We start from the raw sequence: 20,707 nt of genomic DNA, 5'->3' as shown, positions 1-20,707 counted from the left end.
CTTTGCCTATTTCAATTGAATTAAAAAATATATATAGTGTCAAATGCCATTGTCATCTAATATTAATTTTCAAAAAAAACTTTAGTACCAAAAGTATTTGATATCTCAAATGACAGAAATAAATACATAATGCTGAATAATATAAAATATTACACGATTATTAGTAAAAGGGGGTTTAAAAACTTTGGTCATAAACGACAGCCGCCGTCCCTATTTACAACTCTTTGGCATGGATTTCTTACTTTCTCGTTTATTGGCATGGCAGTAGAATGGAAAAGGTAACAAAGTAACATTGTTTTAAATATGATTTTAATGAAATTGCATTTAACACCACTATAAAAAAGAAGTTTAGTACCTATACCTGATTAAAGCAATCAACATCAAAGTATTTTTGTAATATATTTTTAGTAGTTGTATTTTTTATATATTTTTATTATGTAAACTGTCAAAACTTTAATATAAGTAATTCTTATTTTTAGTTAAAGTTTTTGGGCCTTTAGTTTCATTGTAATTTATTATATATAAAATCTGTAAGATATATTTGTTTCAGATTTACAAAATTCCTTATTGGTGTGAATCCTAAGGATGAGAATTCCCCATTTGATTAAATATAATATCATATGTACATAGTAGTTATAAGGAATTAAAATAAAGTAGTTAAAAAAATTACATATTTTTACAAATCCTAGTACTGCTAAAAATTTATATTAATATGCACATGTCAATTGTCAGGATCTTCAGGTATTTTAGGCATTTTATCTTGCTAATAAAAAAGGTATATAAAATATTATTAAGATGAGTTGTCATTATACATACATATTCTTTTTAAGCAAATTTATATCCTTTTTTGTGCATACATTTGTTTCTGTATATGAAAAATACTAAAGATATATGCTCTCATATATGTATCTGTCTCAATATCAGTAGTTGATACTTTATGCTAAATAATTTGCATTAATATTACAGTCTTAATTATTCTAAAACAATTTTTTTGATACAATGCTTTAAGGTTTAAACCTGACCAAATTTAAAAAAATGGCTTAAAAATATTGAATATCTTATATCCAATGTTTTTCTTGGATAATTTTTATCACAGTTGTCATGTTAGAATGTCATATCTGTATTTTATAAATTTTTGGTCATCACAAGAAAGTGTTGGCAAGAAAAATGGCTTGGGAAACCCACAGAAAGGAAACTTCGAAAGAAGCATTTTGTACCATATGCGATCGAAGGCCAGGCTCTGTCTGCTACAACTGCTTCCCATCTATATGTCAGGTAAAACGGCTGAGAGACCCCGATGGCAAATGTAGGCAATCACTTATCAGCTGTTGCTTCTCTAGTTAACTCAGCTGCCAGCTAATAATGGACTTCATTGTCTTGGAGAACAAGGAGGTGATGACTATAAGCCTATATTTGGACGGGTCTGAGTGGTTGCCTTTTTTAGGTATCGGTATCATCAAAGCAGTCTTCCAAGAGTTTGGGATGACGCGTAAGCGTAGGATTGCACGAAAAATTCTTTAAAACGAGTGACAACTCAGGAGCACATGTCCATAGCACGATTGGAAGGATGCCATCAAGACCACTCGACTTTTGAATATCCAAGGAAACTGCACTTTGCCTTGCACTTTAACCTCGTAGCATCGTAGTAACACACAGTGAGATTGTTGCTGATATATATATGGCGTTCCGAACACTCACTCTGTTTTACTCAAATGAAATTAAGACTTCACCTGACATTAGTGTGGCTTTGCCATTCATTCAGTGTGGGTGTGAACAGGGCGACCAAATAATAATTCGAAAATCTGAATAAATTTATAAACCTGAACTTAAATAGCAATTCCATGGTCAAGTAAAATTACTTGTTGTTCAAGTGACAACCTAGCTAATAATATTATAATACCACAATATAAATAATATCGTTTTGTTTATAGACGACGCCATCCTATAATTTGACAATTCTAAAGGAACACCATATTGTTACACTACGTTGAACGAAGAACGTCGTCAGCGCCAAGAAATGGTCTTGGTTTTGGTCACGAGAAAACTGTTCTCTATAAGCAATTTAACGATGTAAGTTTTAATAGTATGATTAGATGGCATAATGAAAGTACAAAAGACCGCAGTCCGGTTTATTTATAATCTTGGGGTGAGAGACGCCCGTCGGGATGTTTTTAACGAATTAGGAAAACTAACTGATGCCTTATAATATATTTCCAAAACTATTATGTATATTCATAATATATATATGATAAATGACTGACTAATTTCGAATTGAAAATTACAAAAAATAGATGCCATGGAATTTTATTCAAACTAGTTTTGCTAACTGATAACCGTAATTTCCTGTAAAATGAAAGAAATAAAGGATTGCACTCTCCTGGTGGCAAAGTTACTGTTAGCTTTGCCATCTTTGGTTAAAGTTACCAGGTTTGACGGTACTTAATCATCTGCACAGTTGCCTATAAGAACAGAGATGTTCAGAATGGAGAAATTGCGGAAAGGGATAAATCCCAAATTTTACACGAATTTTTTATTTTAACGAGGCGCTGCTTACCGGTGGTGCGGGTTGGCGACGCGCGTCACTCGAGCGCTGGCTCGAGTCACGAAATAGCGATGACCGATTTTAAAATTATTTGCATGGTTCTCGAATGATGTTTATATATTTCCGGTAAAACATACATTAATAAAACAGCTAAATAAGATAAAATACTTTATTTAAGCTCACATAATTACTTTAAGGGATTACAAAAATTGCAAATATTCATTTCTAAATAAATAAAACTACTAGAATTACGTTCGTTTGCAACATTTTTATGGTTCCATTAGTGCATTCTGTTGTATGAACAGAAAAGAAAAATATATTATATATCTTAACATACTTTATCTTTCCATCATATTATTATATTTTTCGTTAACGCGGTTAAATTGAAACGATAATAATAAAGATGACTATTGTTAATGTTAGTGATAGTTTACTAAAACATTCCGGAAGCTGTGTACAAAGCCCTAAATATTATATTTAGAGAAGTGAAGTATCACATAGTTGCGAGCATTTTATTGAAAATTATTTGAAAAGCACCAAATTGTTAATATTTAAAAACTACCTTCAAAAAAGAGGCTTTGTTATGTTTTATTTATTTACATTCTGATAACGGACATAAAACACGTTTCACTGATGAGTTGAAACAGATTATCTTCGAAATTAATTTGTTGACTAGTTTATATAATACAATTTCATTTCATTAGAGCAATAATTTTCCTTATTTTGTCTACTTCACGTATTGATTCTTTCCATGGTAATTTTGCTTAATATATTGATAGCATAGGTTATATACAATTAAAACGAAACACAGCATTGCTGCGTGATAATGCATTGGCATATTGTATATCGTGTTAAATACCCCCGAATGTTTTATTTTGACACTGTTTAATTTCGTTTCTGCAAGATCAGAGTCTCCACCCATTTTTTCAATTAAATCAATACCATTTTTCTGATCATTATCAACCCAAACCTTTTTGCCAATTTCGCCGTTGCTAATATAGTCATCGACATCTGGAGTATCTTTAGTTCCCGGTTGAACTTCCTCAGATTTGAAATGCATCGGTTTATCACGATCGAGTGTTGTCTTAGAACAAATGTCCAAACTCTCCTGCAAGTATCCATCTATTTTAGTCAATTGCTCAGATACGATCAAATTCGCCAAAGGACTGTGTCCTCTCGTCACCGAACTCCTTGCCGCATCTTCGGAAGCTTTCACCTTTAGAAGGTTTTCTTTACACAACGAGTTAACAATTTTGTAACTATTCAAGTCCTCGTAGTCGTCGCTTAAGTATTTGATCGGGCTGGAGGATTTCGATATTCGCGCCGAGGACCACGATGGGAAAGAATCCAAGTCCTGAAGTATCGGGGTGAATTTGACTTTAATGACATCCTCGTTTGTGATGGTCTCCGTCCTGACGAGGTGGCCCACGTCGGTGACGTCGCGGCCCACGTCGGTGACGTCGCGGCGGGCGGAGCTGTGGACGCGGTCCACGGTCACCTTACTTAACAGCTTGCCGTCTGCGCTCCTTATGTCGGAAAACAGCCCTCCCTCCAACTTGCCGTCGGCGCTCCTCGCGTCAGAAAACGGCCCTCCCTCGAAGTGGAGGGGCGTTTCTAACTTCCTCGTGCGTTGCGGCGACGACGAGTCTGTCGTGATGATGGATGGAGATATTGAAACGGGACGAAACGTGATCGTGGAGTAAACAGTGTCAGAATTGTACATAAGTGTCTGAGGATATCTAGCGGGCGTGCATCTTGCAGAAAGGTCGTCCTCCCTTGGCGAAGAAGCTCTGTCCTTCGAGATTCTTTTTGCACACCTGAAACAGGTTCAAGTTCAATATGAGTACGGGTACGGTTACTTTAAATATAATAAATTAAACAAATATTCACACGTAACAAAATTGTATCAAGACCTATATCATACCAAATATGGATGTTAAATTTATATCATAACTCTAAAACTATATATTATATGTTAGGCATTTGAACTTTTCGATTCGGAGTTTTACTCATATGGTATAATTTATAAATATGAGGATCAAATGACCAACTTTCAAAGATATATAATTATACAGTTATTTGTAACATCAATATAAATATACATAAAATAGCCAAAACAATTCTACGGAGATGAAATAAGACAACACAAGCAGCTCTACTCGTATCATTTGAATACAAATCTACTAAAACAGAACCTTCCGGACGTGTGTGGAGGTTGATATATAACTTAGAAATGAATATTATACAAATAGTTATTATATGTACATAATGGTGGAACACACACATTTGTTAATCTGGGTAGAACACACTTATATAGCAGCGTATGACGAGCGAGTGTGCGCCTAAAATGACTGACTTTAAATTATACAAATGAAGTTTGTTCTTCATGTAAATATTTAGTGTCGCATATCCAGAGATAAATGTTTAAAAAAATATACAGTATGGTTTAGAAATTATTATCATAACATTTCGAAAACATTAATTCGTACGGCGACGTGAGCTAGCGGGCGCATGTTTTGAAACGGCCGGTGCTTCAGATCATTATAGTTGTCTCAATAATGTCACGGACGGCATCAAGCTTTGACTATTTTATGTTTTATGTGTGGATTTCGATCGACTGATGTGTATCGTCATAGTTTTGAATTCTGCCGTAATATCCAAAGTCTGTATAAAGTATTGATTGCAAACATGTCTCATTAGAACTCGCATCATACGCACCGTGCAGTTGAAGCACTGACTGTGGTAGTTATTGTTGAGCGCCTCGACCCACCTGTCGCCCGCCTCCACGGGGAACCCGCAGGCGAAACATTTCGTCGTAAAGAGCTCGTTCCAGTCTGGAAGCGGTTGGGTACATACCGACTATTATAATATACAATTTCAAAATAATCTGTTACATTTATTCAACTTATCCATGAATTTGGAAAACAAAGTTCTTGAGTTCAATTTCTTCAATAATTTGACTTTATTTCTAATTACGAATGACTGCAATTTTGACATTAACAGCGCATAAATTTCCTACTGTCGGACATAACGTGTATACCGTCCGATATATGTACCCTGGTTTTCTCACGATGATATCTTCACCGCCGTGGCCGAAACGAATTACAAACACGTCAAGCTCGTGAAAACTCAGTAGTGCTTGCCGGAATTTGAGCACACGGTTTTGAGTTAAGAGCCACGGCCATCTTGGCTTTAAAAATATGTTACAAAGCATACCTGCTTCGCAGTAAGGTAATCCATCTTCTAAAAAGAACGGATTGTTTCCAAAGAGTTTTTGACAATAGACGCAGCTGAAGCACTCTGGGTGGAAGTGTTTGCCGATCGCGTTTAAGCAATCCTGGAATATAGACATGGAAAATGTGTAGTTCTCGTAATTTTAGCTACAAAAGAAAAACACTATGCCGATACTTACTCCTTTAATCTTAGCATGGCATTTGTCGCAAGCCGGAGCGATGTATTGTTCGAAACAATACTCGCAATAAAGCTGGCCATTTTCTTCCACAAAGCCAATGTCTTGCAACTGACGTCGGCAGGTGGCGTTAACGCAGATGAAGTGTTCGGGGCACCATATGCGACCCAGAGCAGTGATGAATGGACCCCTATGTTAAAAGGTATTTCATTAATATCTAATTATAAAAACTATTAATTGAAAAATAATTTTGTTACGTTAGAAAAAATCGAACTCATTATTATTAATGATTATATTAATAAAAACAACACACGTGCCTTAAGAGCATGCAAAACATTTCTTACTTTGAATTTCGTTTTCATTGTATTTTGATATATTGTGTTTTCGTTACCTTGTTATGGCTTTGTCACATTTATGACATATTGGGTATTGCCCTTCTGCGACATCCACGGAAGTCATGGTGCTCAGTGGTCGGGCAACGATATGAGAATCTCTTCTACCGTCATCGTTCCTCATATTTTTCTTTTCTCTGCGTCTTACGATAACTTCTTCAGAGTTATCTTTATTTTCAAAATCTTCTGTACTTTTGCAAGTTTTCGTTTGGTCGGCCAAAATATCAATTTTGTTATTTATGTTATTACCATTACTTATATTGGCACCGTTTGATTTTGCCGACTTGTAAGTGTATAAAGTGTTATCATGCAAATTATTTGATATTTTTTTCGTATTCTCATCATTGTTCATTAAATTTTTATAACTGTCGTCAGGGGCTTCATTGTTTTCAAGATCTTTATTTTTATTTGAATAATCTTTGTCAAAAATACTGTTGTTGCTTTTATCCGAAATTTTACAAACAGTGTCTATATAAGAAGAGTCGTTGAAAGTATCAGGTCTTTCAAATAACTTTTTCTTACTTAATGTGTTCGAAAAGGTAATTTCAGGTTTTAAATCAGAAATGGGTTTGTCTTTACAGCGTGTCTTATTTTTGAGGCTGTTATTATAGTTTTGTTCATATTTATCTTTATGCGAGTCATCGCTGCTGGAATATCCACCGTTCTGAGATTTATCATTGTTAGATATTTGCAAGTCATGAATGCTTACATTATTAACTTTTGCACCCGAGTCGGAATTTTTTGTCGCTATATTATTTAATATATTCGCAATGGGTGAGTTTTGAGTGTGAAATGTTGGAACAGGAGTAGTGGGAAGAGGCGGAGGTACGGGCATATGGGTGTTACTAGGATTTGCATTTAAAGAATTTGTAAGACAAAAAATATTTGCACTGGGTGTGTTTTGTATGTTGCTGTCTAACTTGAAGCTTCTATCGAAACCTTTGTTTCCAGGACGCTTTAAAGTATTTTCTCGACTATTTTCACCGGAAGGTAAATTGTCTGTGTTAAGAGGATGCTTTGTTACTACAGTATCTTGGATTTTATCGGCCATTGATTGAATATGATCAGCAGGTTTTATTTTCCTTTGAATCCCTATTTCATATCCATTTAGTGCCATTTTCGCCATTTTCCTTATCAAGCGTTCTTCGGCTGGACTTTTGAATTCTGTCTTATGTGGACTGCTCACAGACTGTGTTTCGTTAACTGTTAGAAACATAAAACATCAAAATAAACAAACACTAAAACAAAGCTTTGTTAAGAAGGTTGTTAATATATTTTAAGCATATATTATAAATGAACAAAAAAAAAACATCTTATTTTAGAAAACAAACACTTATATCTAGTATATCTACTCTTATATCTATATATGTAGTGTTATTCTATCATGCACCACTCAAGACGATTGTCACACTTCTATTTCTTTTAACACAAATCACCTAATATTTCCATTGCACGAGCCACAAAGAGGAACACGAGACCCAGGTAGAGCAGCTTTGTTTAATACTCCTCGCCCCCTTTTTGGGGCTGATGATACACCAAAAGCTTTGCCACGAGCGGCAGCTCCTACACTGGAACCTGTCGACGGGGTAGGATCACACACTGGACCTTGGTTAGCACCAGATATATAAGGAGTCGGTTGATAAACTTCAGTTTGATTACTAAAGGTGGCAACATTTTGGTTAGTAGTATTAAAAGATAAATTTTGCTGGGGTGACATGGTTTCCTTGATGGGAGGAGGAAAGACCTGTTTTAAGTTATAATTGGATGGTTGAATTGTAGGTTTGTTTTGTTGATATGTATTAGAAGGTTGTACTGCGCCTTGTCTTATTTCTATTGTTTTTGCGGATTGCGCGCTTTCAAATTGTTCAAAAGTTTTTTTCATAGATTCAACAGTAGTACTACCGTATTCAAATTTATTTTGTGATTCCATTTGCCTCTGACCATAATTTTGGTTTATCATAGAATCTTCTTTAATATTACCTCTGTTATATGATTCAGTTTGGTATTCTAAATTAGATTGTTGTTCTTCCTTTACAAGCGCTGGTTGATTTTGGAGCCATTTTTTTACATTATTATCTTGAAAGCTTGTATCATATTCTTTTTTAAATGATGAACTTGGTGGTACAGAAGGCTGGCATTGTTTAACGTTATATCTTTGTGTTGAGTCTTTTATTCGAGGAGCTTGTGCTTTTAAGGAATTAGAAGCTGCTGGGAGCGTAGGAGCTGGTGAACGGCTTCTCAATTTAGGTGTTGAAGAACGGCTAACTTCTCCACTACCAGGTTTATACATTCGACCTTCGGGAGCAACATGCTCTACGGTAACTAAATTCATTTGATAATGAGGTATTATTGGCGCAGGCTTATTAATCATACTAGGTGTGCTTGGACGACTATTGGTTGGTGAATATCTTGACATATTTTGTGCTTCATCGTGAACAGGCTGAAATGACATAGAGGTTTCGGTTTTAAACTTAGTTTGAGGTTGTGGCACCGGTGTTCTAATCTGAGGTATTTCAGATTTCTGCAGTAGAGGGATCTCTCGTTGTCCACTGCCAAGATTTGTTGGCTGAGCTTTGTGTGAGTCTGATATTATCTGAGGGTGTGAACTTTCTAGATTTTGTTGATAAGGAGGAATACTATCCGGTCTATGTAAACCTGATTTTTGTAATATAGGAGAAACCATTGTATTCTGCGAATTCGGCTGTGTACTATAGCATTCAGCAGTAGTTATTGGTGAAAAGCCTTGGTGTGCGCCGGAAATACTAGTAGAAAAGTTTTCCGAAAAATTGGTATTAGATTGTTGTTGCAAAACAAAGTCTTTATTTTGATTAGGATAATTAGGCACTCCACAAAACTCTTGAGGTTGTTGCGGTGGAAGCGTTTGTCTGCTTACTGGTTTAAAAGCGGATGCTTCAGAAGATGTTTGGAACATATTAGCTTGCATATTTGCTTGGCCAAATTGATTTGGATCAGAGTGATAGGTCGAGTTATCAGTGTTCTGGTTTGGCATTGGTTGTAAAAGTTCAGAATTTTGCATTTGATTTTGATCAAAAGAAGTTGAGGCGTAATTCGGATTCGGTATATGAAAAGATAAAGGGCTATATGGTCTCTCCGGAGCTATTGTAAGAGCTTCTATCAATGATCCCCTTTCAATCGTAGGTTTATTTGTTACTTTTGTAGTACCTGCCATTTTAGGGTTTTCTTTGGACGGTGTTTTGGATTGAACTTTTGGATTAGTTGGATTATAAGTATGAGGCGCAGACAGATTTTGTTTATTTTCAGATGGGTTACATTTTTTTAAAAAGGGAGCGTTTTGGTTCTGTTTCATATTGCTGGTTTTGGCTGTAATGCCGCTTTCTTTGTTTTCTGTTTCAGTGGAAATAAAAACTGGTGGGTGATTATAATTATTGAAAACGGATGTCTGTTGTTGTATGTTTGCTTCTGCGATTTTATCGTCTTGTTTAACATTTAATGATTTTATTTCATAGCCCTTATTGATTTGTTCTTGTTTCATCGCGAATTCCTGTGACATTTTTTGTGCATTAGATGTATTATATTCACTCTGTAAAGGAAGGAATTGATTTTCTTGGGACTCAATTAATTTTTCGATATCCTTCTTCGTAATTTGCTTGTTACTGTCAATTTGGTCAGAGGCTGCTTGCGTTTGGTACATCGCAAAGTTCTGTTTTTCAGATGTGGCTTTTTCGGAAAACGATTGAACACTACAACTTGCAATCTCTTGTATCATTTGTGATTTTTGACTTTGCACTGAAAACTCTGATTTAGAAGTGGCTTGCGAAGTAGACATCAAAGCCGATCCAAAGGTAGTGTCTGAAGGGAGTCCTGGAGTTTGTTTGGCTGAGGATACACTTTCCTCGAATGACCTCATTTGGTTTGAGAAGTTAATATTGCTATTTGTTGTCATCATTAATGATTCTCTAGCGGAGGCAGATGAATCGCTGTAAGGTGTGTTATGAACAAAATTAGGATTTATCTCTTTCTCGGTTTCGTCATCTGCGTGATTTGATGGGGGCCACACAATGCTTTTTACGTTTTTAGCTTTAGGGATATTGATCGTTATATGATTAGCGAAGGTTGTAAATGATGGGAGGAAAAAAATAGATGAAAATACGTATTAGTCATTTCAAAAACTATCGTTTCAAAAAGCTGTCAAATATTTGCAAAAACTTTATAAAGCAGAAATATGATAACACTAAGAATCATTACATTATTGTTCGTAATAAATGCTAGGTATCCAATTTTATAAATAAAATGCCAAGACAAAAGTTAATTTAATGCTGACATTGGCTGATCGATTAGCGCATACGTGTTACTGATATTTACAAAAACGAGTAGCTATGAAAAGCTCATTTAATAATACTTAGTTTTGATCGCCAATTTATAGATTACCTTTAAAAATGGAAACTGGGGCCTCTGTCAAAAATAAAGAAAATCACTACATAAATCAAGACTTACGACCGTAAATCAACAGGTTTTCACAATTATAATTATTATTACAAACTTTACTACGATAAAAATTAGAATTTGGTTTTAATTTATGACTAAGCACTCGAGGCCCAGGCAAATATATTAATAAAATGACTATTAAATTTGAAATGGTAAAAACAAAATTTACCTTATAATTTACCAGCTTTAGTTATTATCAGCTACGTTGCTCAAGAGTGACTAAAGTGCCTTTGGCTAACCTGACTACGCCAATTAATTCAAAGAGTGTTCTAGTAATGTCTCCGTTTAGATTTATTGAAAGAATGCAATTTTGAAGTGATCGATTCTCTGCCAAACATCTATATTTAGATCACACAGTCAAATAGAAGCGTGTGCCAAATATCTTTCCACTAAATATAGCCCAAACTAATAAATTAATTTAAATATAGAATGAGATAAGGGAAATGTAATTCACGCAATGATGATGGTGCTCAACATTTCAAGGTTCTCAGAGCGTGTCGTATGTACAGAATGGAACTTTTCTTCGACGGTTCTTCGACGGTCGAAGTGTGAAAAAATGGTAACCAACAGAAGTATAGAACCGAGACAATCTAATCGTTTGTTGCAGAATTCCTTTCATCATCGACTGCACTACAACATCCTTATAATATATCAACACCTTTACAAACTATAATTACAAAGTCGTTTCGCTTCATGACATTCGACATAAGAAGGAATAGAGACGCCCGTTCCGATCGCACGGAGCACGAGACGTCCGCGAGCATCGAGAACGGCCTTCTCCGCAGCATTAGATAGCAAAGGTGACGCGCTTACTGGGGGCGTAGGGCGCTCCGGGGGCGCCGGCGGGGGGCCCGGCGGGGGGCCCGGCGGGCCGCGCGGGGGACAGCGGCGCCGAGCGCGGCGACAGCGACGCCGGCGAGTACGCGGAGCCGACCGACGAGCCGAACGGCTTGGGCCCCGACAGCGTGCTGGACGGCTGCACAGACACCGGGGTCACGGCCGGTCGCGTCGCGGGGGCGGGACCGGCCGAGACACTTACGCTGAACATGGACGACGAGCCGTTGGTGTAGGTGCTGGTCGCCAGCGGGGGCAGCGGCGTCGAGTAGGCGTTGCTCGGAACTCGGCCACCGCTGGAATGGAGAGAGAGTCAGAGGGCGGTCGGGCTGGAGCCCGGGGGGCGGGGTGGTGTACTCACGGCGGCACGGTGACGGGCTCCAGGTTGGCGGCGGGGGGGTTCTGGCGCGCGACGAGCTTGGCGTGTATGTCGCAGTACAGCTTGCCGTTGATGTTGTAGTAGCCCTGGTTCTTGAGCGACGAGCCGCACGTGGAGCACTTGAAGCACTCCACGTGCATGTTCTTGTCCTTGATGCGCACGAACACGCCGCTGCGCACACACGTTACGTTACGCCGGTCGCTTGTGTCGTTAGTAATGATTTGGGTAAAATATGTTTACTTTTTAACATTATCTCATTTCGTCCGTGAGGACTTTAAAAAGGAAAGTCTTTACTAGCAGATATGACAGCTACCGTGACGAATGTGCGAATAGTAGCGGCGCGGTTTGCAAACTATTCATTTAAAAATAGAAAAGAAAAAAGCATAAATATGTATGAAGTAAAGTATACACAAACATTTTTATCCTTTCGCACGTCCGTCGCGGGTCCGCTGGCTCTGCCGCTACACTGAGTTGAGACACTATTTACAAGTTATTAATCGCTATCGCTACGACGATAAGATATTAATCGCATTCAACGACGTGCTCCGTTACATTCATGCTACTACATGGCTCGCTCGAGCTCGGCCCGACCTGCGCATCGACCTCACACGGAGCCGCTATGCAACCTCATGCAAAGTACGATACACTCGCGACGCAGGTCACGGCCGGACGCAATAAGATGCGATAAGATGCCGGATGGAAGGTGTTAATGGATGCAACATGACGAGGCGCAGATATCGAAATGAATCGCAAACTCGCCACACGATATCTCCGCCGGCGTCAGTTACGGAGCCGCTCGATAAGAATTTGATATCTAACAGAAACGTTGGCGAACGAACCACACGACTACCACGACTACCACGACTACCAGACACGGTCGCAAACACGCCAGGCGGGCTTACGCGATGCGGGCGTCGCACTCGCTACAACAGGGCGAGTCGGCGCGCGCGGCGGCGGGGCCCGGCGCGGGGGCCTCGGCGGGCGCCGGGGCGGGGGCCCTCCGGCGCGGCGCTGCCGGCCACACCAACATTACACACTCTGACGAGCTACGGTCACCGGGGGGGAGCCCCACGTCGCGAGGAGGGGAGGGTCCATCGCGAGAGGCGGTGCGGTCGCGGCGGAGTGTTTGCGGCCGCGTCGGGCGGCGGGCGTCCGACTTACGTGATGAGGCGCTCGCACTCCTCGCAGATGTTCTGCCCCACGGGCAGGCCGCCGGTGGGGCCGGTGGGGCCGGCGGGGCCCGCGGGGCCGCCGGGCGCCGGCGCGGCGGGCGCGGCCACGTGCCGCACGGCCGGCGACGCTTCGGCTACTTACAATTTAGTCACTTTTACTAAGCCTCCTTACGTTTACGTGGAGTCGAATTCCGGACATATGAATTCAATTTTATCTTTTTCGGCCATTGTGAAACGACTTTTTACTTTTTCAATAACTCAACATCAGATCGGTCGACTCGAGGTCAGTTTTAAATATGGACCGCTCTGAGAATCGAATCAGAGCGGCCGTCGGTGACGTCTCGGTATCTACCTGGCTCCGGATCGTTTTGTTCCTCCTGCAGCACTTTGAAGACGGCACTCTTCTCGGCGTCGTAGGTTTTTTCATTTTTCTTAAAGTTAACCCTTCAAATTAAATTGCACATGATTTAAAGAGGAACGAGCAGTATCTTAATAATTATATATATAAGTTGGCGAACCAGCCGTAGGTTGGCCCGAGAAAGTATCGGTCGGATCCTAGTGTTTGTAAAATTTTTGGCTATTAATCATACTACAGCGCCATCTACACGATCACTAACAAACCACAGATCACCCCGAAATGGCACCCCCATTTGCGACTGCATTAACAAAGAAACCAACGATCACTTAGACCTAAATATTAAGGGAAATTAATATTAAATAGGTACATAAAGGTACTAATTACGTGTGATGAATCGGATGCAGTCGATCACCTAGTAGGTTAACTTCGATGTGACCATCGACGTCTCTTAGCGGTCTCAAATGTGGACTGAGACTACGAATCAAATTACACACGTAAAAGTATTATAATACGCTAAATGTCTAAATAGTGTTTACTGTATAGTGTTTTGTCAGAAATGTGTAATCCCTTACTCTCATGGTAGACAGAAACCAGACGCAACCAGATGCAACCAGAGAGAGTTTAGGCGCCAAGTTGTGCAGCCTTATAAACTTAAAAGAGTAGATCAACGAGGTAGTTGTGATATTATAGGAACCTACCCAAGCACTCCCCCAGCCAGCACCTCGGTTTGCGCGGAGAGTGTCTCGGCGATGGTCTTGTCGCTGTACATGTTTACTGGAGTGTTGTACTGCTTATTCACGATGCTCTTCACGGAGTCGTTGCCATTCATCTGGAACATTATACAATTCTTTGCACTTTCTGATATACTACACACCTATAGATAGATAACCTAATCTACTGAATTATGAAAGCATGATAATTTACAGGAGTTCTTTATTGCAAAGCAAATGATTTCTGAAAGTTCATCCTCAAATTAAGTTGTGTTAGAAATTTTGTCAACCTCTAATCATTTAAATACAAGATGATATTCTGGATAGAAATTAATAAGAAACGAAGTCCCGGATTGTTTTAAATCTTTATTTATGAAAGCCGAAAGGAAAGGAAACAGAAGGAATCGAAACGTAAATAGCAGCAGATACATAAAATCGTACCGCTTAAAATTTGTTACTAAAATACTGCCAATAGAAAAATCCGTCGTGCATATGAATAATAATAAATCAAATATTTTAATATATTTTTTTATTTAAAAAAATATACTTACATAACCGAAAGGTTTAGCGACGCTGTTGTGTCCAGAACCAAAAGCGCGTGTAGGCTGTGGGGTAGCCTTAAGTGATGTATTCGTGACTGGCACTGGACTGGCGCCGAGTGGACGAGTGCCTGGGCGAGGGAGACTGCCTGTGGCAGTAACTGATGGCCTCCAGGTACCGCCGCCGCTAGAATGATTACAAAGGTGTATCAATTGAGCGAATATGATATATATCTCTGCAAAATATTTCCAAAAAAATACTCTGAAGCATGAATAGCTCGGTGTACGGGACATCTATAACGTTATACGCTCACTACGGCAACAAATCGAAGTATCGATAATTAGGTGTTCATTTAGTGCTGCCATTAATGAATACAAATATACAAAAAACAATCTTTTTTAAAAACAGATCTTGCTAATTTTAAACTCTAAGCGGAGAACCCAGTGAAGTGATGTTAATAAATTATTATTATTCGTTTTAATATAATTTTCGATTATTTTTTTAACTAATTTAGAATATTTTTTTTTAATATCATAATTTAACTTGCTCATAAACTGTGTGTTAATTTTGCACTACATCGCATTAAAAATAAAGACAGCGAAGACCCCATGTTAAATATAAAACCCATAAAAAGTTTTTTGCAAGGCTTCCATTACGCAAATAGCCTGTTTAATACAAGTCACCACCTGGCTTCCATATAAGCGACGTTCGAGTGACGTAATTAAATTACATACGTCTTGAATGCCGCTATTGTTATTTAATGAGTTCGTTCGTCGCCATGAACTAGGCGCCTCCTAAAGAACGTTAAGGATTTTAATGATCTTTCTTTCTTTTGTGCATTCCAATGCAGATAACGTCATTGGAAATGACAATGAAACCGAACCCGTTGGTTCGGTTCGGTTCGTACTGCGCGCCGGCACGTGCCGCTGCCGATATATTGACCGACTGCTGTTTACACGCTTTGTTGTGAATTCATTTTTCGATACACTCACAAAGTATAACCACTTTTTTAAGCGTTTATATAAATATAAATGTTTCAACACACCGGTTTGAACGATCGATGTTATTGTATCAATTCCTATGCTTAAAATGATGGGACGAGTAACAAGGAAGTACCTTCCTGTGTTAAAAACCAATTTGTCTGACGCAAACAAAATTAAAGTTAGTTTGAAAAATCGCCTAAATATTTACTTCTGTTCTAGAAGTTAATTGATGTGGTGTCAGACCTCGAGGTACGGGATCGAATTCCTGTACGGATTCAAAATATTTGTCATATGCAAGCTTTCGCAGTAGATGGCCAGAAACTGACCCCTTTAAAAGCTACAATACACCTTTTTTCGGATCCTCGTACAGATAGACCGTTCAGTGCCTGATCATGAACATTTTCTGTATTAGAGCAATAATTTGCTGCGCAGTTGTTTCTTTTTTGTGATACGCCACCGCGGCTGAACTTCAGGAAAACATTATATATATATATATATATATATAGGTGTATTTTATATACTTCGATTTGTAAAAGTATTTACCGTTGTACGGTAAGTTCGAGTGCTTGGCCAGCAGCTCGGATAGCGTCCTGAGCTTCCTGATGTCTTAGCGCGTACACGTCGGTGTTGTTGACGCGGATCAGCGCGTCGCCGGCTTGCAGCCCCGCGCGCTCTGCCGCGCTCCCACCGTTAACCTGAAACAATCGGTTACATAGCAATTTTAAAATAACAAGAGAAAATAAATGCATTTAGTCAAAATAACTCTAGGTTTTTTCAAAATTATGATCGCTTACTTCAATGTGATATGGCATTGTACCGGGTATGATCAAATACTAATATATTGTGAATATTTGGTAAAAACAATGAATATTCCGAAATCATAAATAAAGTTGTCGGTAACGCTCCAACACACGACCACAAATGACGACGACAGTGACATCACATTATATTTATACATCGTTTATTTATCTTGTACTGAGAAAATGAACAACAATTGATTATTTCGAATTCAACTGAATTTTCCTTCTAACTAAGGAAGGTAAACATATCGTACGACACAAACAGCAAATATATTTGCAGTAGTGTTGATTTATTTTAAGTCGTTTGTAAGTATTTTTGTGTAATTATTCTTTCTATGATTTGATTTTTAATATAATACTATTAGCTCCGTAATTTAGAAATAATTCCAACGCATGGAATCGGTAACGAGGGGGTGTTTTATTCAGGTGTATAGCACGTCATGTCCAGTTTATTAAAACTGGACGTTGACATAAAAAAAACTATAATTAGTTAGCTAGCTGAGTAGATAGCTAACTATAATAAGCTGACGAGTGTCCCGGCTGCGTGCGAAAATTAGGCGCTCAACTCATGACATTCTTTCAAATATTTATATACAAACAGATAAATATTATGGTACAACCAATATCCAGTCAAGCGATCTGTCCAGTCATCTATACTCCATTACATATTATAAAATAAACTCGTCGTTTATGTACACGATTAACTTAAAAACTTCCGCAACGATTTTCACCAATAGACGGAGTGATTCATGAGGAAAATTCAGGTGTATTCATTAAGGCTTTTGTGTGAACTGGTTGGAATACGACGATGATAGATATGTGTATTATGAACGTTTTATTCTACTCGTGCGAACTAGTCTTTTAAACTACGCAACGGATATAAAATAATACAGCGTGGTAAAATAAAGCTACCATTTATTTTGTCGTATTTTTAAGTCTAATATTATTACAAAATATAAATATGGCATCGTGGGCTGTATAGACAATAAGATCCATTATTCAATCATTTGTTAATCTGTCAACAGAAATCATGTAATTGAAATACGACACCTTATGAGTAATGCTTAATATCATCTACTTAGAAACTACCTCTGTAATGGGTCCAGGGTTTCACCGACATTGTAATATATATATAATATGAGCGAGAATATCACATCCAGGCGACTAGACATGCACATTAGTGAGGAATGCGAGGCAGAGGGAGAGGAAGGTAGCGCTGACGTCACTGTGATATCAGCGAAGTCTGGATTGCACCGAATAATTCGAGCAAAAGTAAAGCTGCATAAAAACTTTCTACGACAATTTTCTAATAAATTTAACAAAATTACATCGATTGAAGTAGGTACTCGGCATATAGATATATTAATTAGAACAAATTAGGTGTGGTATACACCCGCCCGACCTGGTCGGTACAGGTAGAACGAGGGTTCAACTGAATAAATTGTTTAGTATAGTGTATGTATGAGCTGATAATACAATTCGTTTGTCTTCAGCAATAACTTTTATCAGTGAGGGTTTTAGGGCTCGTCTGAGTGGCGGCCTCCGCTATACTACCGTCGAACATCAACACTTCAAATGTTGGAGGGCACAAGTTGTATAATAATAAGTATCTTGGATAGTGGAAATGGAGAGTATCTTATTTGTAAGGAGTAAGTTGACTGACTGACTATCAGGCGACGTATGGTCTCGAATTGATTAGCATTTCTAATATATTCAAAAAATAAGTTTCTAAATGGTTTTCTTAGTTTATACAACGCAACATAACTTACAGATCGAATCGATCTAATGCGCTCGGTACATACGATGCGACAGCGAGACGACGCGTGCTGTACACTTACACTAAAGCGTGAATGTGTTCGGTCAAGCTTATATTTTCCGTCCCCTTCCTATCAGTTCGCTGCCAGGAATTCAGCGTTTCTGCCAGCTGTAAAACTCGTACGATAGCCTTCTTTTCGTCGCGAAGTGGTTGGCAATGACCTCGGCGCAACACCGTTTACCCGCAAAGAGTTTACCAGATGGACGTAGATTTGGGTCGCATTCGCGTCAAAAATATAATATCGTGGAAATCATTCATCAGGCTATCGCAGTCACGCTAAAATTGCCGTTTATTTGTGTAACGTTTGAAGTCGTGATTCGTTGCTGTAATTGTTTCCAATTAGTTAGGATTTGACTCATACTTCTCAGATGCGATGTAAATGAAAAATATCTTGTTCTGTATTGTTTGTTATGAACCTACATATAAGTTTGGTCAAAGTCGAGTTTTTCATTTAGTATACATTATATTCCTGTTTCATAAATATTTATTAACATTAAGAATTGCTCCGTAGGGTAATAGGGTAGTTAAATTCCTTATATCCTTCTATAATATATATATATTAAATTTCTTATTAGTTCATAAGTTTCAAAAATTATTTTTTTAATAATCTATGGCGATGCCCTTAGCGTGGCGGCGCACGCGCATGCCATATACGGGAGCAGAAATACAAGAGCGAGAGATTAATGCAGTCCCGCCCGCCCGCGCCGCGCGCCGTGCGAGGTCACGCCATATTATATTTTCTTTATTGTTAACTTCTTTCAATGTGCGGCGTCTGGCGGCGAACCACAGCTGATAAATAACACGATTACTGTTCATTCGTATTCTCTATAAATATATGGCAACAACACTTATAAAAATACTAACGACGGTCCTATTGAGAATTTACTTAAATTTATCAAGAACAGAAAACAACAAGAAATATCCGTGCGCAATAAATGACCTTACCCACCTCAATTATTGTTAATTGCTCAAGACTTTATTTTCAATTGTAGAATACGACGCGGTAATCATTATATTTAAAAAATAATAATGAATTCATCTATCAGCTTACAATTATTTCTAATGATCTTTAATTCTTCCAATATTGAGAAAAATTGTGTGAAACAACGAGGTAAATCTATGAATATTCAACAGTTTCATGAACGCAGCAAAAGTAGCGACTTACGGTAATATCGAAGTAATTAACTGGCATGATTTACACATAATAGAGTTTCCTTGCTGCTCGGGTGTCGTGGTCATATCTACACAATTCTCAGCTAGCAACGCAGTCATTGTTGGTAGTACTAGTCGCCGCTACGTAGGTATAGCGGCGTCTAGCTACCTATCTACCGGCTACCGAGATAATTAGAAAATACCAATGACGATAATCCACCGAACGTTGTCGCCGCACAGCGTTCTAATTTCAAAACAAATCTCTGCCAGTACGTGACTCAGATTATGTTCCAAGTTCGAAACAACAAAACTCGACCAGTTACGCAACCGTTCGCCGACGGCTGTCCAGTCGCGCCAGCCGCCGGCAGCCGGGCCGTTAATGAGAGTGAATCTGTTCATTCTCTCGTAGAAAGGGTAGATATGTGCTAAGCTTTTAATCACAACTATAAAAACTTTTCATCATACAACACAGATGCCCATTTTACATATGATCCCATTTTAGAAGTGGTCTTTGATGGGCTTAAAACGAAATATATTGATCTACACGTGGACTCATTTTGTCATAGAAATTTAAAACCTTCTCTTCAATATATAAGATGCATTTAATAATTCTATGAGATTTACAACGGTAAGATCGGGCCAGGTCAAACCCAACGGGGTGGCCCTGTGGCCCATCGCAGGCCACAGGCCACCAAGTTACCGTCCTTATCTTGAGATTAAACATACCACGAAAGTCCAAACAGTAATCTTTGCATCGCTATACTTATACCTACAGTTTAGAGTGGAAAGTGAAGACCAAAAAGACACATTTCTTGGACCACTGCTTACGGGGATTCACACTACTTGCAGGCCATTGACTGCGGGCAAAAGTTACTCCTCGACCTTTTTAAAATAAACAAATAAACAAAATACTCCGTATACCACATTCCGATATATCAAGTTCTGTCCTAAATAGGCAACCCGTCAACGTCGACGCTTTACGAGCTCCTTCTAAGGCAGAATAAGTATACAGTGTTTATTATGTATTGTTGTCTGTTATCACGGTGCGATCAAAGGTCATGTAAACATTTAGGTCATGTAAATATAATTTTGGCTGAATCTTAATGAAATATACGACTTCGTTTAGATATGACGATAATCATCTAAATACATG

The 20,707-nt window shown here is 38.5% G+C and overlaps 1 protein-coding gene across 7 annotated transcripts in view; it reads right to left on the bottom strand.

The window, feature by feature from the left end:
• Positions 1–2,697: 2,697 nt before the first annotated feature.
• Positions 2,698–20,707, bottom strand: part of LOC113393389 (PDZ and LIM domain protein Zasp) — a 33,231-nt gene continuing 15,221 nt past the window's right edge. Inside the window, exons 3-16 of one of the 7 annotated variants that reach the window (XM_064215220.1) lie at positions 16,330–16,481; positions 14,815–14,989; positions 14,252–14,382; positions 13,548–13,639; positions 13,185–13,332; positions 12,006–12,194; positions 11,850–11,940; positions 11,624–11,786; positions 10,754–10,777; positions 7,780–10,402; positions 5,955–6,141; positions 5,759–5,879; positions 5,313–5,376; positions 2,698–4,359 (exon numbers count right to left, since the gene is read on the bottom strand). In XM_064215220.1, coding sequence (XP_064071290.1) covers positions 3,270–4,359; positions 5,313–5,376; positions 5,759–5,879; positions 5,955–6,141; positions 7,780–10,402; positions 10,754–10,777; positions 11,624–11,786; positions 11,850–11,940; positions 12,006–12,194; positions 13,185–13,332; positions 13,548–13,639; positions 14,252–14,382; positions 14,815–14,989; positions 16,330–16,481 — 5,250 coding nt within the window. In that variant the 3' untranslated portion in view covers positions 2,698–3,269. Of the gene's footprint in view, positions 4,360–5,260; positions 5,377–5,758; positions 5,880–5,954; positions 6,142–6,342; positions 7,547–7,779; positions 10,403–10,753; positions 10,778–10,979; positions 11,361–11,623; positions 11,787–11,849; positions 11,941–12,005; positions 12,195–13,184; positions 13,333–13,547; positions 13,640–14,251; positions 14,383–14,814; positions 14,990–16,329; positions 16,482–20,707 lie in introns of those variants that run through there. The other 6 variants (XM_064215224.1, XM_064215221.1, XM_026630237.2 and 3 more) reach the window with 6 other exon arrangements.

This window comes from Vanessa tameamea, chromosome 6 (genome assembly GCF_037043105.1).
Source record: "Vanessa tameamea isolate UH-Manoa-2023 chromosome 6, ilVanTame1 primary haplotype, whole genome shotgun sequence".
In the NCBI taxonomy this organism is placed as follows: Eukaryota; Metazoa; Arthropoda; class Insecta; order Lepidoptera; family Nymphalidae; genus Vanessa; species Vanessa tameamea.
This window is presented reverse-complemented; position numbering and strand designations above follow the sequence as displayed.